The 18,355-nt window shown below is 34.0% G+C and overlaps 1 protein-coding gene across 2 annotated transcripts in view; it reads left to right on the forward strand.

The window, feature by feature from the left end:
- atp9b (ATPase phospholipid transporting 9B) overlaps positions 1-18,355 on the forward strand; it is a 69,388-nt gene that overhangs the window by 25,931 nt on the left and 25,102 nt on the right. For both annotated transcript variants that reach the window (XM_051137195.1, XM_051137196.1), the window contains exons 12-15: positions 7,984-8,144; positions 8,285-8,427; positions 8,616-8,728; positions 16,056-16,310. In XM_051137195.1, coding sequence (XP_050993152.1) covers positions 7,984-8,144; positions 8,285-8,427; positions 8,616-8,728; positions 16,056-16,310 — 672 coding nt within the window. The remainder of the gene's footprint in view (positions 1-7,983; positions 8,145-8,284; positions 8,428-8,615; positions 8,729-16,055; positions 16,311-18,355) is intronic.

The following is an 18,355-nucleotide window of genomic DNA, read 5'->3' on the forward strand; positions in this document are numbered from 1 at the left end:
TTTTAAACTAGTGCTGTTCAGACGATTAATCGCATCCAAAATAAAAGTTTTTGTTTATATAATATATATGTGTGTGTACTGTGTATATGTAATATGTATATATGTGACCCTCAACCACAAAAGTCATAAGTAGCATGGGTATATTTGTAGCAATAGCCAAAAATAAATTATATTGGTTAAAATTATAAATAAAATTGTTTTCTTTTATGCCAAAAATCATTAGGATATTAAGTAAAGATCATGTTCCATGAAGATATTTTGTAAAATTCCTACCGTAAATGTATAAAAACTTCATTTAGACAACTTTAAAGGTGATTTTCTCAATATTTTGATTTATTTATTTTATTTTATTTTTTCCACCTTCGGATTTCAGATTTTCAAATAGTTGTTTCTCAGACAAATATTGTCCTAACAAACCATACATCAGTGGAAAACTTATTTATGCAGCTTATAGGTAATGTATAAATCTCAATTTCAAAAAATTGACCCTTAAAACTGGTTTTGAGGTCTTTTTATTCATAAACTAGTGCTTTCTTTGTTTGTTTTTTTTGGCTTAAGAGATGATGTCGGCAGCAATGACTCAACATCTCCACAGTAGTGATGCGCCTGTATGCATGTTTCATACAGATTACATAATCTGGGAATATTTGTTTTCTATTTGAATTGGTTCATTTAAAAGTAGACATTTCACTCTCTGTAGATATATTATCATGTCTGTAAGGCAAATATACACAGAGTTTCGAAGTGACACGCTCAAGTTCACAGAGACCAAGACAGCAGAAAGCACATCCTGTTTGCTTTCATTATTTTACAAAAGTGCTCGTTGTTTCGTGGTTACTCTGAGTGCACACAAATAAATGTAGAACCTTTATAAATTCGAAAGATGTATTACTTTTATCTGTAAGACTAAAAATTATGGAGTATTTTAAGAGCAAGTGACCGTACTGGTGCCTCCATCTGTCATGCAGTAAGTGCGCTGCTATTCAGCTTCCACACATTTTTCTAGGTTAACATTAGATTGAGCTGCCATGTAAAGTTGCTACTACTTACAGCTTTCAGATAAAAAAATGTGATGTACTGCATTACCACATAGACCAGCTGTTAATGATCTGCTAGTCACGGACTGCGTCACTTTGCCATTTCCTGTGGAATTTTATTTTCTATGACTAATAAAATTTTTGTCGACCAAGCCTCTTCTTGTTGACTAACGGTTAGTTGACTATTAGGGGGCAGCCCTAACATATACATAAAGAATATACACAGTACACACACATATATTATATACACAAAAACTTTATTTTGGATGCAATTAATCGCAATTGAAAGAGAACTCCACTTCCAAAACAACAATTTACAAATAATTTACTCACCCGCTTGTCATCCAAGATGTTCATGTCTTTCTTTCTTCAGTCGCAAAGAAATTGTTTTTAAGGAAAACATTTCATTTCAAAATTTCATTTTTCTGCATATAATGGACTGCTATGGTGCCCCGATTTTAAACTTCCAAAATGCAGTTTAAATGCGGATTCAAACGATCCCAAATGCGGTTGTAAATGATTCCAGCCGAGGAAGAAGGGTCTTATCTAGCGAAACGATCGGTTATTTGAATAAAAATAATAGTTTATATACTTTTTTTAATGCCAAACGCTCGTCTTGTCTTACTCTGCCTGGACTGTTTTTTTTCCGGTTCATGACAGTTAGGGTATGTCGAAAAACTTCCATCTCATGTTCTCCCTCAACTTCAAAAGCATCCTATATCGCTGTTTTACCTTTTTAGTTAAGGGTGTTTGATGATCTTTGCATGTTCACTTTGCAAGGACTGGGTCAGTGCTTCTGCAGCGATGTAGGATGATTTTGAAATGATTTTTGAAGTTGAGGGAGAAAATACAATTGGAGTTTTTCGACATACCATAACCATCTTGAGTCAGAATACACAAAGTTCAGGGAGAGAAAGGCAAGGTGAGCGTCTGAGATTAAAAAGTATTTAAATTGAATTTTTTTTTAATGAAAATAACCAAACTTTTTGCTAGATAAGACCCTTCTTCCTCAGATGGGATCATTTACAACCGCATTTGGGATCGTTTGAAGCCGCATTTAAACTGCCTTTTGGAAATTTAAAATCGGGGCACCATAGAAGTCCATTATGTGGAGAAAAATGCTTAAACCTTTTCCTCAAAAAACATAATTTCTGTACGACTGAAGAAAGAAAGGCATGAACATTTTGGATGACAAGGGGGTGAGTGCATTATATGAGAATCTCTGTTTTGGAAATGGACTTTTCCTTTAATCGTTGCCCAGCACTATTTTAAGCCAAAAGCAGACAAAACCTGTTTTAGGGAAACCTGTGTGGAAACAGTCATCATTTTGGCAAATGTCATTTTGCTCCCTCTAGTGTCAGATTTGTTAAAGCGTAATGTGGATTTTCCATTTAAAATATTTGTGAGCAACTTCAGAGTAAATATTGATGTAAATGTTATAATGAATTACATTTAAATTAGGTTTATTAAAATATTTTAAGTGCATTTAATTTGATCTAATTTGTGTACGTCATTTTATTGGCTATCAGCCAGTGTGCTTGATATCAGTATCACAGAAACCATCCGAGAAACCCATATTGGTTAACCACTATTCTTCATGTCATGAAGTGTTTCAGACCCTGTCATGGATGCTGCAAGATGTGTGTGATAGCAGCAGCTCTGGCGGAGCTCATAGCTCTACCATGTTCTGTGTGTGAGAGTGGAATTCAATATCTCAAGGAGATGATGTCAGAGGTGCCAATACAGGGAACGAGACGGGGCGGGAAAGTCGATACGACTCGGCGAAAGTCACTGAGAACGTTTTCGCCTCTTATAATCTGTTGTGACATTCCTTGCACAAAGCTCTAAGCTCTCACTAGAAGCTGCTGACAGCACATAAGCTATCACTTTACACACTGTGTGTGTGTGTGTGTCTGTCATTGTCGTAATATGGAGCGATATTTTCTTTGAGGATCGAAACCTTGGTGGTCTGAAGGATGTGACAAAGGGTTGAACAGCCCTCTTCACTGTCCAGACACTACTCACTACTTGAGGCGGTATAATCAGTGTTATATTTGAGCAGTGTAGGTGTTCTGCTGGATTATTTATTTTATTTTATTTTATTTTATTTTATTTTATTTTTTTAAGCAGTGTAGATACTCGGATGCATTTTATTTATTTTATTTAGAAACTATGTAGAGGCTCAGTTGGATTTTTTTTTTTTATTTGTTTAATTGTTGTTTAATAAGTTGGGTTTTATTGTATCTATATTTTATTTTAAGCAACGTAGAAGCTCAGTTAGATTTTTATTTTATTTTATTTTCGTTTAGTTTTTTATTTTATTAAGCAATGTAGCAATGTCAGTTAGATTCAGTTTTATTTAATTTAATTTAATTTAATTTAATTTAATTTAATTTTTTATTTTATTACGCAATCTGGATGCTCAGATGCATTTTATTCATTTTATTTATGAACTATGTAGAGGCTCAGTTAGATTTTATTTTATTGTATTGTATTCTATTTTATTTTATTTTTTTTATTAAGCAATTTAGATGGTCAGATGCTTTTTATTTATTTTATTTATAAACTATGTTGAAGCTCAGTTAGATTTCTTTCTTTATTTTTTTAATGCATTTTAAACAAGTTGGGTTTTATTATATCTATATTTGAAGTAATGTAAAAGCTCAGATTTTATTTTATTGTATTGTATTCTGTTTTATTTATTTTTTTTATTAAGCAATCTAGATGGTCAGATGCTTTTTATTTATTTTATTTGTAAACTGTCGAAGCTCAGTTAGATTTTTTTAATGTATTGATTTATTTAATGCATTTATTTTATCTATATTTTAAGTAATGTAAAAGCTCACTTAGATTTTATTTTATTTTATTGTATTCTATTTTATTTCATGAATTATTTTATTTTATTAAGCAATCTAAATGCTCAGATGCTTTTTATTTATTTTATTTATAAACTATGTAGAGGTTCGGTAGGATTTTATTTTATTTTATTTTATTTTATTTTATTTTGTTTTGTTTTGTTTTGTTTTGTTTTATTTTGTTTTATTTTGTTTTATTGAATTTGGGAAATGTTACAAGTCAGATTCAAATCCTCAGTTTTAGACGGGCACCAGCTCAAAAACAACAGCTCTTAGAAAATGTTTACAACTTTAAAACGTGTAAGTTATGCAATGCTGTATCTGTGTGACATCAAACACTGCTTACTAAAGCAATCAAAAAAATTAACATCAAATATTGTTTTATTGATTATTAAGTTAATATTTAGTCATTGATAGCCAGGGACAATGACCAATTACGCAGTTGAATTATGCAGGAATGCAGTGATTGACCAATTTGAATCAAATATTAGACACGTCCAATAAGTTGTGAATTTTTGAATCCAAAAATTAATTTTAACTAGCTAGCTAAGTTTGTTTGGGACAGTGAAGAAACTTCTCAAGGCCTCGTCTGCGGTCCTGCACCGTGGATGGCATGTTCCATTTAGCTGTATTGCATATCCAGTTTCTGGAGCGCTAGTATAATGCCATATTGTTGTAACAGCCCCTGTATACTTGATGGATTTCAACCAATGAATATTCATTATGCAGGCACAAAGTCGTCATCAAATTTCACACACAAAACATACAGGCAGCGAGGGCAGGTTGAATCATTCCTTTCACTTTAAACGAGGCCCGGATGAATAGAGTAAAATATGCACTCTCGATTCATTGATAGCATCTTCAGCTTGAGGTAATTGAGTCGCTTTTTCCTCTCGGGCTGAATGAATAACGGCTTCACCCGATCCCCGGCCAGCTTTGCAAAATTCAGCCTCCGCATTGTTTTGCCCCCATAAAGGGGGATTCCTCCCTTTCAGCTGGGGAACTATGTCTTCTGTCTTAATTTTTCTTCATTTTAATCCTTCCATTCCCCCCCTTTTTCCTCACTAGCTGAAGCATGAAGCTCGGAGTGGGGCGGCAGGCCATCGGAGGGGTTTTAAACTACAGCTGATAAATCAGACAGCAGCTCTTCTCTCCCAGTGTCTCCCAGTTTACTCAGTCCTCCGGGGACTGGGGGGCATAGCCAGTTGGGGGATTAATTTTGCTTGCATTTTTTTTTTTGGTCTTTTCTGTTCAATTTGTCCATCCCCTCTCCTCCCCCTCCCCCCCGTCCCTTTCACGCAGATTCCTTTTCTCAGGGGACGGTGTTATGTGTTGCTGTTTTTATTAGCGCGCTGCCTAGATGAAAGACCTCAGTGTTTTCGCGCAGGCCGCGCTGTCGGCCCTCGCCAGAGGGAAACAAGAAAAACTTCTTTTTTGACATCATTTTCCCACATATTCCATTGGCTGAGGGGACATACTTGAGAGAAAAAGGGGAAAACTCCAGCTCTTTTGTCAGGGGGCCGTTTCTATGAAGAGGCGTTCTGCTTTTATTTTTCCGGTTTTGCCTCCTGTGCTTTTCACAGAGAGACGACAACAGCAGTGGGCTTCTTGGTTAAATGCCTCTCATCTCTTCTCTCCTCCACATACACTATTAGCATGAGAAAAGTCTGCGGTCTGGAACGGGCCTGGGGGGCATTGATCAGTGCTGGCTTATGGGCAGGTTGTTTTATTTTTCATAAGAGTAACATTTCGGATCACTCCAGATGAGAGGAACCCTCAAGGTTCTTGTTCTCAGAGGGGATATCACATGCTTCGGATAAGAGCGCTTCAACCAAATACTCATTCATTTTGGGAACTTTTTTTGAGTGCATTATAAACAACTAGTGAAAATGATGAATTTCCCTGGGAATATTCATTACTGTGTGTTTCTGAATATTTCAATATCTATTTACTTTTCTGAAAATATTTAAAGGGATAGTTCATCCAGAAATTAAAATTCTGTCATTAATTACAAGTTCCAAACCCATAAGACCTTCGTTCATCTTTGGAACACACCCTAAGATATTTTTGATGAAATCTGAGAGCTTTCTGACCCTGCATAGACAGCAGAACAACGTTCAAGGCCCAGAAAGGTAGTAAGGACATTGATAAAACAGTCTGTGTGACATCAGTGGTTCAACCGTAATTTTATGAAGCTACAACGATACTTTTTGTGTGCAAAAATAGCGACTTCAACAATTTCTCTTTCTCTTCCGTGTGAGTCTTCACCACACGACAAGCGGATGAAGATGCATGCTGTACATATAACAGTGTTCGTAAACATGTCTAAAGTTTTTGACAGGGAGAATGACTTGCAACTTTTTGCCCAGCCTCACTTATTTGAACCAGAATATACAGATGATGAACTAAGAGAGATGGACACTCTACATCCACATGCCGGCTCCTGTGTCAGCAGCACCACACGCATGCATTGTGGCACTCTTGTGGATACGTGTCCAAATCTGACACGGAGGAGAATAAAAAGTTATTTTTGTTTTTTTTGTGCACAAAAAGTATTGCTTCATTGACGCAGCTTTACCGTTGAACCACTAATGTCACATGGTCTTTTTTTAACAAGGTCCTTACTACTTTTCCGGGCTTTGAATGTGTCAGGTACATTGCTGTCTATGCAGGGTCAGAAAGCTCTCAGATTTAATCAAAAATATCTTAATTTGTGTTCCGGAGATAAACAAAGGTCCTACAGGTTTGGAATGACATGAGGGTGAGTAATTAATGACAGAATTTTCATTTTTCTGTCTCATTTTCATCTCTTTACTTAAAAGATTAGTTCACTTCCAGAACAAAACTTTACAGATAATTTACTCACCCCCTTGTCATCCAAGATGTTCATGTCTTTTTTTCTTCAGTCATAAAGGAATAGTTTTTTGAGGAAAACATTTTAGGAGTTCTCTCCAAGTAATGGACTTCTATGGTGCCCCCAAATTTGAACTTCCAAAATGCAGTTTAAATGCAGCTTCAAAGGGCTCTAAACGATCCCAGCCATGGAAGAAAGGTCTTATCTAGCGAAACAATTGGTTATTTTCTAAAAAAAAAATTACAATTTATATACTTTTTAACTTCAAATGCTCGTGTTGTCTAGCTCTGTGTGAACTGTTTTTTTTTCCCGGTTATAACAGTTAGGGTACGTCTCAAAACTCCCATCTAATTTTCTCCTCCAACTTCAAAATCGTCCTACATTGCTGTTTTTAATTTTTTTGTAAAGGGTGTTTGATCTTCTTTGCCTGTTCACTTTGTAAACTCACTTTGTAAACTTTAGGTACTTCTGCAGCAATATAGGGCGATTTTGAAGTTGGAGATGAAAATGAGATGGGAGATGGGAGTAGTTTAGACGTACCCTAACTGTCATGACCGGAAAAAAAAAAAAAAAAAAAAGAGTTCACACAGAGCTAGATGAGACAAGCGTTTGATGTTAAAAAGTATAGAAATTGTAAATAAAATAATAATAATAACTGATCATTTCACTAGATAAAAACCTTTTTCCTCGGCTGGGATCGTTTAGAGCTCTTTGAAGCTGCATTTAAACTGCATTTTGGAAGTTCAAATTTGGGGGCACCATAGAAGTCCATTACATGGAGAGAAATCCTAAAAAAAAAACTATTCCTTTACGACTGAAGAAAGAAAGACTTGAAAATCTTGAATGACAAAGGGGGTGAGTATATTATCTGTAAATTTTTGTTCTGGAAGTGAACTGATTGATCAGTGGCATAACAATAATATTTATAATTGACTAAGCTACTCACCTGTCACATTATGGCTTGTTCATTTTCACACAATAAATAAAATACTTCAATCAGATATCATGCCCATTTATTCATTTTGTGGGCATAAATGACCATTTTAAACACATAATAATGCACAGTCAGCCAATATTTATTACAAAAAACACCTTCACAGGTTGATTTAAAGTGATAATGACCAGCCGAATGTACATTATCACTTACTTATTTACTAAAATGTATATTCAAACACTTATTTAAGCATAAAAACTTTCAAATGTCATTTATCATACTTTTTCATCCTTTCATCTGCAGGTGGGACTGTTGGACCTGGAGTTGAACCGCCTAACAAAAGCACTGTTCCTTGCTCAGGTGGTTCTGTCTGTTGTTATGGTGGCTTTGCAGGGATTTCTTGGACCCTGGTTCCGAAACCTGTTCCGTTTCGTGGTTTTATTTTCATACATCATCCCCATCAGGTATGTTTATAATATTGTCACCCAGATTACACTAATGTGAAAATCTTACAGCAAAATTGTCAAAGCTTTAGCAGTGTGAAATGAGATGAAAAAGCATGTTTTAGTAGAAAATTTATGTGTGTGTGTGTGTGTGTGTGTAGTCTAAGAGTGAACCTGGACATGGGGAAGTCGGCGTATGGCTGGATGATTATGAAAGATGAGAATATTCCAGGTACCGTGGTTCGGACAAGCACCATCCCAGAAGAACTTGGCCGTTTGGTCTACCTGCTTACAGACAAAACAGGTTTTATTTTGTTTTATTTTATTTTTTATTTTTTGGTATTCTTACAATATTTAGATTTTTTTCTCTCTCTCTTCCTTGCTTTATTTCCTCTCTCTGTCTTTGTGTTGAAACCACTCTGCCCATCCAAAAGCTTTATAATAACTATTGATTTCTCTCCTGATCTTAATCTTTGTGTGCTGTTTTTCCAGGCACTCTGACCCAGAACGAGATGGTCTTCAAGCGCCTCCATCTCGGCACCGTGTCGTACGGAACGGACACTATGGATGAGATCCAGAGTCACATCATCCAATCCTACGCTCAGGTGTGATTGACATGTGTCACCTTAAAGACATTCGCTTTCACTATAGCGAAAACTTAAGGAGTTTCACATCCTTTACAAACTGCTGTCGTCTTTGGTGTGTGTGTGCGTGTTTTGTGCCAGCAGCTGGGTGTCACAATGTTAAAGCCACAGTGGCAATTGATTTTCATGCTTCACGGTCCTTCATTACTGTGATGATGGAGTGGCAGGCAGGTTTGAAATGTACCCATGATATGAGCGATCATAGCCTTATTATATCCCCCCTCAGGACGTGTCAGAGTCCGTGTCCAACAACTTGTGTGAAATTGAGTTTGACAGGAATCAATAAACATAATGTAATTTACAGCTTAACATGCTTTGGTGTGCACGAGGCAGTTATAGCTCTGATTCTCTCTGGAGTGTTATGAGTATAAAGAAATTACTATCAAAAACAGCTGTTGTTTCATAGAGGGCAAACCCCATCGTCTTATTTGAGACAGGGTGAGTCTACAGACAGACCTTGTGTGTCCAACTGGGATTTTGAACTCAAATTGCATTTTGAAATGTCAAAATTTGATACTTGTATGTATACAGTGCAGTTCAGTTCAAAACCTTCAGTTCGCAGGCTTTTTGTGGCTCAATAATAGCATTCTTAGCTTTCCATAAAATTGTACTGTAAAGGTGAAATATATCATTTTTGTGGCACTGAACGAAAATTAAAAAGGTGAGAAAATTAACTTTCAGAGGACCTTCAGTTCACAAACATGTGACTCTTTCATAGCATTGTGGCTTAACATCTTCGCTTTTCCATAAACTTTTCTGTTAAACTTAAAATGCAAAGTATGTCATTTTTGTGGCACTAACCTTTTAGTTGAACATGAATATGGACCACTGAATAGTGTAGAAATGTATATGTAAACACATTGTATATTTACTATTTTTTAGGAATTCTGATCATTTAGTCACTTGATCACTTTAAACTGATTTGAACTGTTGATTTAAACTGTGAACAGAATAATTTTCTACACAGTGCTAGTTTTTTGCCATTAGTCTTGCATAAATATAATGTTATTAAATATAAATATGATTTATCTGAGATAAAAGATTAATTTAGAGAGAACATAATATTAAAATTCTTACTAATGCCAATAATGTTACGTCTGATAACCGATAAATGGCTAATATTAAAATTCTCTCTTAATATTTTTTTTAATTAAAAAAAAAAAAAAAAAACCTTAATAAAATCGTTTATTTAAAATTTTACAAGTGAATTTAGACATCAAATTATTTATAATGTGCACTATAAAATGGATTTTCGTTTTGAGATTCGCTAAAGATTAGTTATATACTATTTTATTATTAGTGTTTTTTTTTTTTAATCGGCGTAAATATAATCTAAAAAATGAGGGACATTTTTAAGGTGAAAACCTGCAGGTGAATAGGGTTAAAAAAAAAATTAGTTATAGTAAAAAAAAAATTATCGCGTCACCCAGCTGATTGACTGCATTAATAATTGCAAACATTTTTTGTATTACAAGAAGTGATCGAGCGATATTGATTTTTTTTTTTTTTTTTTTTTTTTTTTTTATAACCAATACCGATATCAATTATTTGCATAATTATGTGCCCGATAACCGATATGCATTATAAGAAAATAAGTAAATCAGTGACTGAGTGAAGTCCAGTCTTCCCTTTGGTTTTTCCTCCTTTCAGTCATCTTAAAAAGTGTTGAACATTAGCAGTCTTTCATGTTAAATTTAATCTTCATATTACAACAATAAAAACATTTTATTTATAAAACGCTTCAGCTGCAACACTAATAAGCAAAATAAATGTAGAATGTAGAATGTTTTGAAATGGAGAAAATAAATAAAGGAGGACAGGAGTCATATCAACTTTGTTTTAAACTACAGTTTATAAGCCGTTTAATAGGCTAAAGAGTGAAGAATTCACTGGATAATGTTAATTCACTTAATATTTTCTGGAATATTGAAATATAACAAACAGAACATCATTAGGGCCCAAGCACTGCAGTGCGAGGACCCTATTGGAATTGCTCCGTTTATATTTTATTGTATTTCTCAACTGGTTTGTTATATCAGAATTACTAATATTGTTTTCGTCGTTCTATTCTGAAATGCCTGCTGACAGCATGGTTTATCTATGCATTTACATAGAAGCATACTCAAACTGTGATCGCTGGCGAAGATTATAAAAAAAATTCCATAGAGTTGTATATATTTAGAAGTGTATTAGAAAAATAATGGTTATATAGTAAATGTTAATATAATTGAGGGTGTTTTAAACAAATGAATCTTGTTAAAAGTTACATGCGGTGGCCATCAGAGCATCAACCCGGTGAGTGAACAGCAAAATGAAAGCGACTTCACGAGACGAATGATAAGCATATAGACAACAGAGAAAGAATTCAATTCAGTGCTTTTATTTTCAACATGAGCTCATTCATGGATGTATATTATTTAATTCAGGCAAAGTTATGTTTATTGGGACAGGACTTGACAAATTATTTTACGTGACTGTAATTTCTTAGAGCCAAGCTGCATAAACTAGCTACATATCAGGCATTTATGTATCACATCTAATATGAGCATTAATGGCTGTTATATTAAATAAAGTTTACTAATTACAGCAAAGCAAGAAAGTAGGCTATGCTTTACCTTTGCACGCCGTTGTTGTCGGGTCTCCCCTAAGGGCACGCTGCATGCGCGCAGTTCTCAAAACACCCACAAGGTGATGGCGTTACCCGATATTACAAAACCGATAACCGAGTACGGTAAAATGCTTAAATATCGTGAAAAAAAAAATCTGTAAATCGATATATCGGTCGATCTCTAATTACAAGTTTTCTAAAATGTTAGGTTTAAATATGCGAATGAGGCATTATTTAATGAAATATGTGCTAATTTGCATACATTTCTAGTACAAAAATCTAAACACTGGATGACATTGGACATTTTTTTGACATTTTGGAGTCAAAAGGGAATTTTGGATATCTCATTTTTGTCCCTCCATAATTCAGAAAAACACTATTTTTACTACTAATTTTAACAAAAATGTGGGGAATAAAATGTTTTATATAATCAACCAAATTATAAATGAACAAATCCCTCTGTAAATACCTTTAGGATGTAGATAGGAATAAATATTTAAAGTTTGGTTTGTGTAAGTGCTACTGAAGTGGAGATTTATGGCTCAGTGTAGGAGAAAAATTCATTTTGAGAAAACGGCCTTTAAAAATATGTATTGTAATTGAAATCTATTGACGCAAATAGATTAAATGCTGTTGAAGAAACACTTAACCGTGTCTTTTGGATCTTTCAGTTAGTCTGAAAAAACAATTTATTAAAAAGCAAAAAGCCCAAAATCTCAAACTTAACAGGTGCATGAAAAAAACGTGTTTTTGCCTGCAGTGTCTCCCCTTAACTCTAGCCTGCATATAACTGGCTGACTGTTGATTTATGTAATCACACATGTACTACTTAAATATATATTCAGATGTCATGTTAAATTAGCAACCTAACATTCCAGCAGTGGGGTGTTTTTATGTACCTGCATCTGCGATTTGAGGGCTGTGTGCAGGTTGTCATCTCTTCCCCTCGGCAGAGCTCTGAGGAAAGAGGAGTTCATCAAGAGAAATCTCCTGCTCCAGTGGAGCACAGCAACCCCTGTCAAACACACACACACACACACACACACACACACACAAGAAGACTCACAGTGGTGCTTATGTAAATTGATAAGTTTCAGAGTCAGGGTGGGATTCGACATCGCCATGTGGGGAGACACTGATGAGATCTTCACGCTTTTTTTGCCCAGTGTGTCCTGAGACTGAAAGAGCACAGGAAGATGAATTATCAGCATACGCTTCCTGACCCAGTCTCCTGTTCGTATACTATGTTTACACAGATTCTGACATAATTTGACTGACCTTTTTGAAACAAATACTTCTTGCTGTTAGTAAAAGGAAAGAGTGACTTTTTCTAAGAGATATAGGAATGATAGGAATAGATTGGTGCAGGTATGACATCAGAACCCAGAAGGCTATTTCACCACTGGTTCCTTAGAGATTTTCCTATGGGGCTTTATAATGGGATTTTTCAATTTTGAGTAAAATAAAGCCTGTGGTAAAGATAACTTGATGGTACTTTGATGTTTTGTTCTAAAACATAAACTGCACACACCCATGCCGTAAACACATTTTTTGAAGCAGTTGTTTATTTTTAAAAACGTATGTTTTTAGTAAGTAACTAGATAAGACCGTTTGGGATGTGAGTGTGTGCAGTTTGTTGTAGAACATCAAAGGCTTTATTATACTCATAAATTGAAAAACCCCACTATAAACCCCCCTGGAAAAATCTCAAAAGAACCAGCTGCGAATTACTCTTCCGGGTTTTGACGTAATACCAGCACTACTCTATAGCTGTGCTGATCATGTAATGCAATCACAATATTTCCTCTCACTGTTCCTTTAATAAGAAGTAAAAACTAATTTAATTCATTAAATATGCAAAAAATTAATCAAAAGTGACAGTTTTGCGTTGTTACAAAAATCTATTTCAAGTAAAAGGTTTTCTTTTTAACTTTGCATTAAAGAATGCTTAAAAGTTTCCCCAATAATATAAAGCAGCACAAATGTTTTTAACATTGATAATCATAAATGTTACTTGACCAGCTATAAACCAGTTCTGTGTTTTTTGTGGATGGAGCCCAAGTAAAATAATAGATAAAGTAATAGATTTCAAATGCATTTATTTTATACTAAGTATAGTTGACACATCACTCGAGACTTACTGATATAAAAATTTTAATTAAACTTTATTTGGAGTACTACATGTGCACAATGCACATTTCTTAATATTAAGCCTAAAATATGCTTTAATGTCACTACTGATGAGAATTGTATGATCTTTAAATAATACCGGTCCTTGAATGCAAAATATTTAAACTGTACCTAAAGTATACTTGCAGTAGTTCCACTTTAGCACAATCAGATATACTTAAGTATATCTTGAGTTGGACTTCAGCACATTTAAAGTGTATTAAATACGAAATATCTTGTCTGGGGACAGTTTTCAAGTAGCAGTTTATGGAAGCCATGGAATAAAAGAATAAAGAACTGTAAATTTGAGTTTATAATTCAAAATACTGACTTTATTCTCACAATTCCAAGATTATATCTCAAAATTCTGATTTTTTTCCAAATTCAGTTTTTTTTTCATTTAAATTTTTCTGGATTCCATTTTTTTCCATTTTAATTTTTCTGGACCTCCTTTTTAATGGTTAAATAAAATTTTATTAATCAGAAAACATGTCTAATTCAAATCACAAAACGTAAACAATTTAACATCAGTTTATTAAAAGTTTCACAAAAATGATATGTTTAGGGCCCTATGAAATGTTTTATTTTTGCCCACCTTATGTTTTATTATTACCAAATTCTGTGTTTTAGCATGTCTAATTATTTTAATGCATTAAAAGAAGTTTCATTTATTCTTGCAATAGCCTTGCGAAATGTTTATTTTTCTCAGAAATGTTGTACATTGTTGTGGTTATGAAATTAAGGCATTAAGCATTCATTTCATTTATCTTTTAAGTAAAGAAGTCCACTTCCAAAACAAAGATTCACATATAATGTACTCACCCCCTTGTCATCCAAGATTTTCATGTCTTTCTTTCTTCAGTCGTAAAGAAATTATGTTTTTTAAAGGAAAACATTTCAGGATTTTTCTCCTATGGTGCTGTGGTGCCCCGATTTTGAACTTCCAAAATGCAGTTTAAATGCGGCTTCAAACAATCCCAAATGCGGTTGTAAATGACCCCAGCCGAGGAAGAAGGGTCTTATCTAGTGAAACGATCGGTTATTTTCATTAAAAGAGGATGCTTGTCTTGTCCTGCTCTGCCTTGCTCTGTGTATTCTAGCTCAAGACAGTTAGGGTATCGAATTTTCTCCCTCAACTTCAAAAATCATTTCAAAATCATCCTACATCACTGCAGAAGTACCGACACAGTCTTTGCAAAGTGAACATGCAAGAAGATCAAACACCCTTAACAAAAAAGGTAAAACAGCAATATAAGATGATAAGAAGTTGAGGGAGAACACGAGATGAGAGTTTTTCGACATATCCTAACTGTCATGACCCGGAACATAAACAGTCCAGGCAGAGTGAGACAAGACGAGCATTTGACATTAAAAAGTATATAAATTGTATTATTTTTATTAAAATAACCAATCGTTTCGCTAGATAAGACCATTCTTTCTCAGCTGGGATCATTTACAACCGCTTTTGGGATCGTTTGAAGCCGCATTTAAACTGCATTTTGGAAGTTCAGAATTGGGGCACCATATCAGTCTATTATATGGAGAAAAATCCTGAAATGTGTTACTCAAAAAACATAATTTCTTTACGACTGAAGAAATAAAGACATGAACATCTTGAATGACAAAGGGGTGAGTACATTACATGTGAATCTGTTTTGGAAGTGAACTTCTCCTTTAAAGAAAATAAAAATATATATTTATATATACTTTTTGACAAATAAATTTACTATTACAATTAAAACATTGAAGAAATATATGATTATTCCTTAAAAAAAGGTTTTAATAAATTTTGTAGTAGTAGTATTACATACATTCTACTGAGCAATAGTAATGTATTTCTGCCACAATGTCTTTACCGAACTTCACCGAACTTTTATTTTGTGTATATGATATGATGATAGTTTAACTCAGATAGAACGGTAAAATGCTCACTGTGACTCTCAGAGCAGTTCTGGAGATGTTGTTCATGCATTTATGTCACCATTAATATCACCACAAGCGTCACACGAGCTTTAATATGAGTAATAAACAAAACTGCGCGTCTGCGCCATTTATTAACAGAGAGACATGCAGAATTCATATTTAGTGTAAATAGTCATTTTGCGGCTTAATACTTACAAATATTGGTCCATATCGCGATTTGATTTAAGTCTGATGACCTGCTTTTGATTAATTCATGCAAATGTTGATAAATTCCGTGAGATTCTAGTTAAACTCTAAATTCTGTTTTTATGACTGGATTCCATGATTCCATCCACGTTCCATCCAAGAACCCTTTATTCTGCACATTAGAATGATGTCTGAAACATCAGGTGACACTGGAGTAATGGCTGCTGAAAATTCAGCTTTGCCGTCACAGAAATAAATTACATTAGAACAAGTTTGTCACACAGAAAACAGTTGTTTTAAATTATAATATTTCACAGTATTCCTATATTTATTGATCAAATAAATGCAGCCTTTGTAAGCAAAAGGACATACTCTTATTATTTTAACTTTGTGTCTCTCCAGGTGAGCTCGGCGCAGTCTAATGGCAATAGTGCGAGTTCAACACCCTCTCGTAAACCACAGCCGCCCGCACCGAAGGTCCGCAAGAGCGTGAGTAGCCGGATCCACGAGGCCGTGAAAGCCATCGCCCTGTGCCACAACGTTACACCGGTGTACGAGTCTCGTGTTAACGGTGCCAGCACGGAGCCAGAGAACACAGAGGCCGACCAGGATTTCAGCGACAACAACCGCACGTACCAGGCCTCCAGTCCTGATGAGGTAAGAACGATGGGATGTCCTGAAAGAAATTGTTTTGTTTATTAATTTTACTTTTTGTCTTTGCTGTTTTGATTAGTATGTTTTTGTATTTAGTATTTTACTTCTCTTTACCAACTTATTTAATTATTTATTTATTTATTTAGTACTGCTTGAGTGGTTTCAGCAAAAAACAAAAAAGCAGGAGTTTTTTTTATTTCTATTTATTTTATTTAGAAATCAGATAGATTGCATTGACACTGGTCTCCTCATTCCTCTAACGGTGTAATCCTATATATCGCTGCTTTAGTATTTATGACTCCCCCACTTTAGCCTTGAATTTACTGCCTTATTGGATGGTAATATAGACTCTGTGTTAGTAGAGAAATCTGAGAGGGCTCAATAAATATCAGAAGCAGAGGGGGCAGGGGTAGGTCACACACCAGGAAGGACTCGGTCATCATTTGTGTTGAGAGATCGTAGATATTTATAGATCCGTTGTAGAGCAACAATATTTTGAATGAGTTGTTGGTAAGAAAAGCACTAAATAAATGGCAGAAAAGGCATTGAGGCCAAACATATGTCACAATGGCAGCGCTCCTCAAATAGATGGAGGGAAACGTCAGACTCATTATAGTTAAATATATTTTTTATCGGGGGGGAATGAAGAGTTGTTGAAGGCTTGACTTGGAGGAATAATTCACCTAAAAATTACATTTATGTCATTGATTACTCACTCTCATAACATTCTAAACTTGTTTTGCTTTCTTTCTTTCTTTTTCACAATGATGTTTGCATTTCTTCAAAAAAAAAAAAAAAAAAAAAAAAAAAAACACCATGAAAGTACTGTAACTTTCATATTCAAATGAATGGACTGTACACTACCAGTCAAAAGTTTTTAAACAGTAAGATTTTTAATCTCTTCTGCTCACCAAGCCTGCATTTATTTAATCCAAAGTACAGCAAAAACAGAAGCATTTTGAAATATTTTTACTATTTAAAATAACAGTTTTCTATTCGAATATATTTCAAAACGTGATTTATTCCTGCGATTTCAAAGCTGAATTTTAGCATCATTACTCCAGTCACATGATTGTTAAGAAATCATTCTAATATTCTGATTTGCTGCTTAAAAACATGTTATTATTATGTTGTAAGCAGTTGAGTATTTTTCATGTTTCTTTGAATAGAATGTTCAGAAGAACAGCATTTATCCAAAATAAAAATATTTTGTGACATTATAAATGTCTTTATCATCACTTTTGATCAATTTAAAGCATCCTTGCTAAATAAAAGTATTCATTTCTGAAATTTCTTTTCCCTCCAAAATTAAAAATTATACTGACTCCAAGCTTTTAAATATTGATAATAATAATAATACATTTTATTTAGAAGCGCCTTTCATAACACTCAAGGACACTGCACAGAAATAAATGGTATAGTGAATAATGTTACACAAGCTTTTTATTTCAGATAAATGTACTCGACTGTTTTACATTGATTTACATTGATAATAATATTAATAATAAATGTTTCTTAAACAGAAAATCAGCATATCAGAATGATTTCTGAAGGATCATGCGACACTGAAGACCGGAGTAATGATGCTGAAATTGTAGCTTTGATCACAGGAATAAATTACATTTTAAAATATATTCAAATAGAAAAGTCATTTTAAATAATAAAAATATCTCAAATTTTTACTGTTTGTGCTGTACTTTGGATCAAATAAATGCAGACTTGGTGAGCAGAAAAGACAAACATTAAAAAAACATTAAAAAAAAAAAAAACATGAAAAAAAACATTAAAAATCTTACTGTCCAAAAACTTAAAAGTGTTAATTTCTATAATTTCTTTCCCCAAAAAATTACAAATTATACTGACTCCAAGCTTTTGAACGGTATGGTGTATAATGTTAGAAAAGCTTTTTATTTCAGATAAATGCTGATCTTTGGATCTTTCTAAGAATCCTGAAAATGTACTCGACTGTTTTACATATTATTAATAATAATAATAATAATAATAATAATAATAATAATAATAAATGTTTCTTAAACAGCAAATCAACA

Source organism: Labeo rohita, chromosome 19, assembly GCF_022985175.1.
Source record: "Labeo rohita strain BAU-BD-2019 chromosome 19, IGBB_LRoh.1.0, whole genome shotgun sequence".
In the NCBI taxonomy this organism is placed as follows: Eukaryota; Metazoa; Chordata; class Actinopteri; order Cypriniformes; family Cyprinidae; genus Labeo; species Labeo rohita.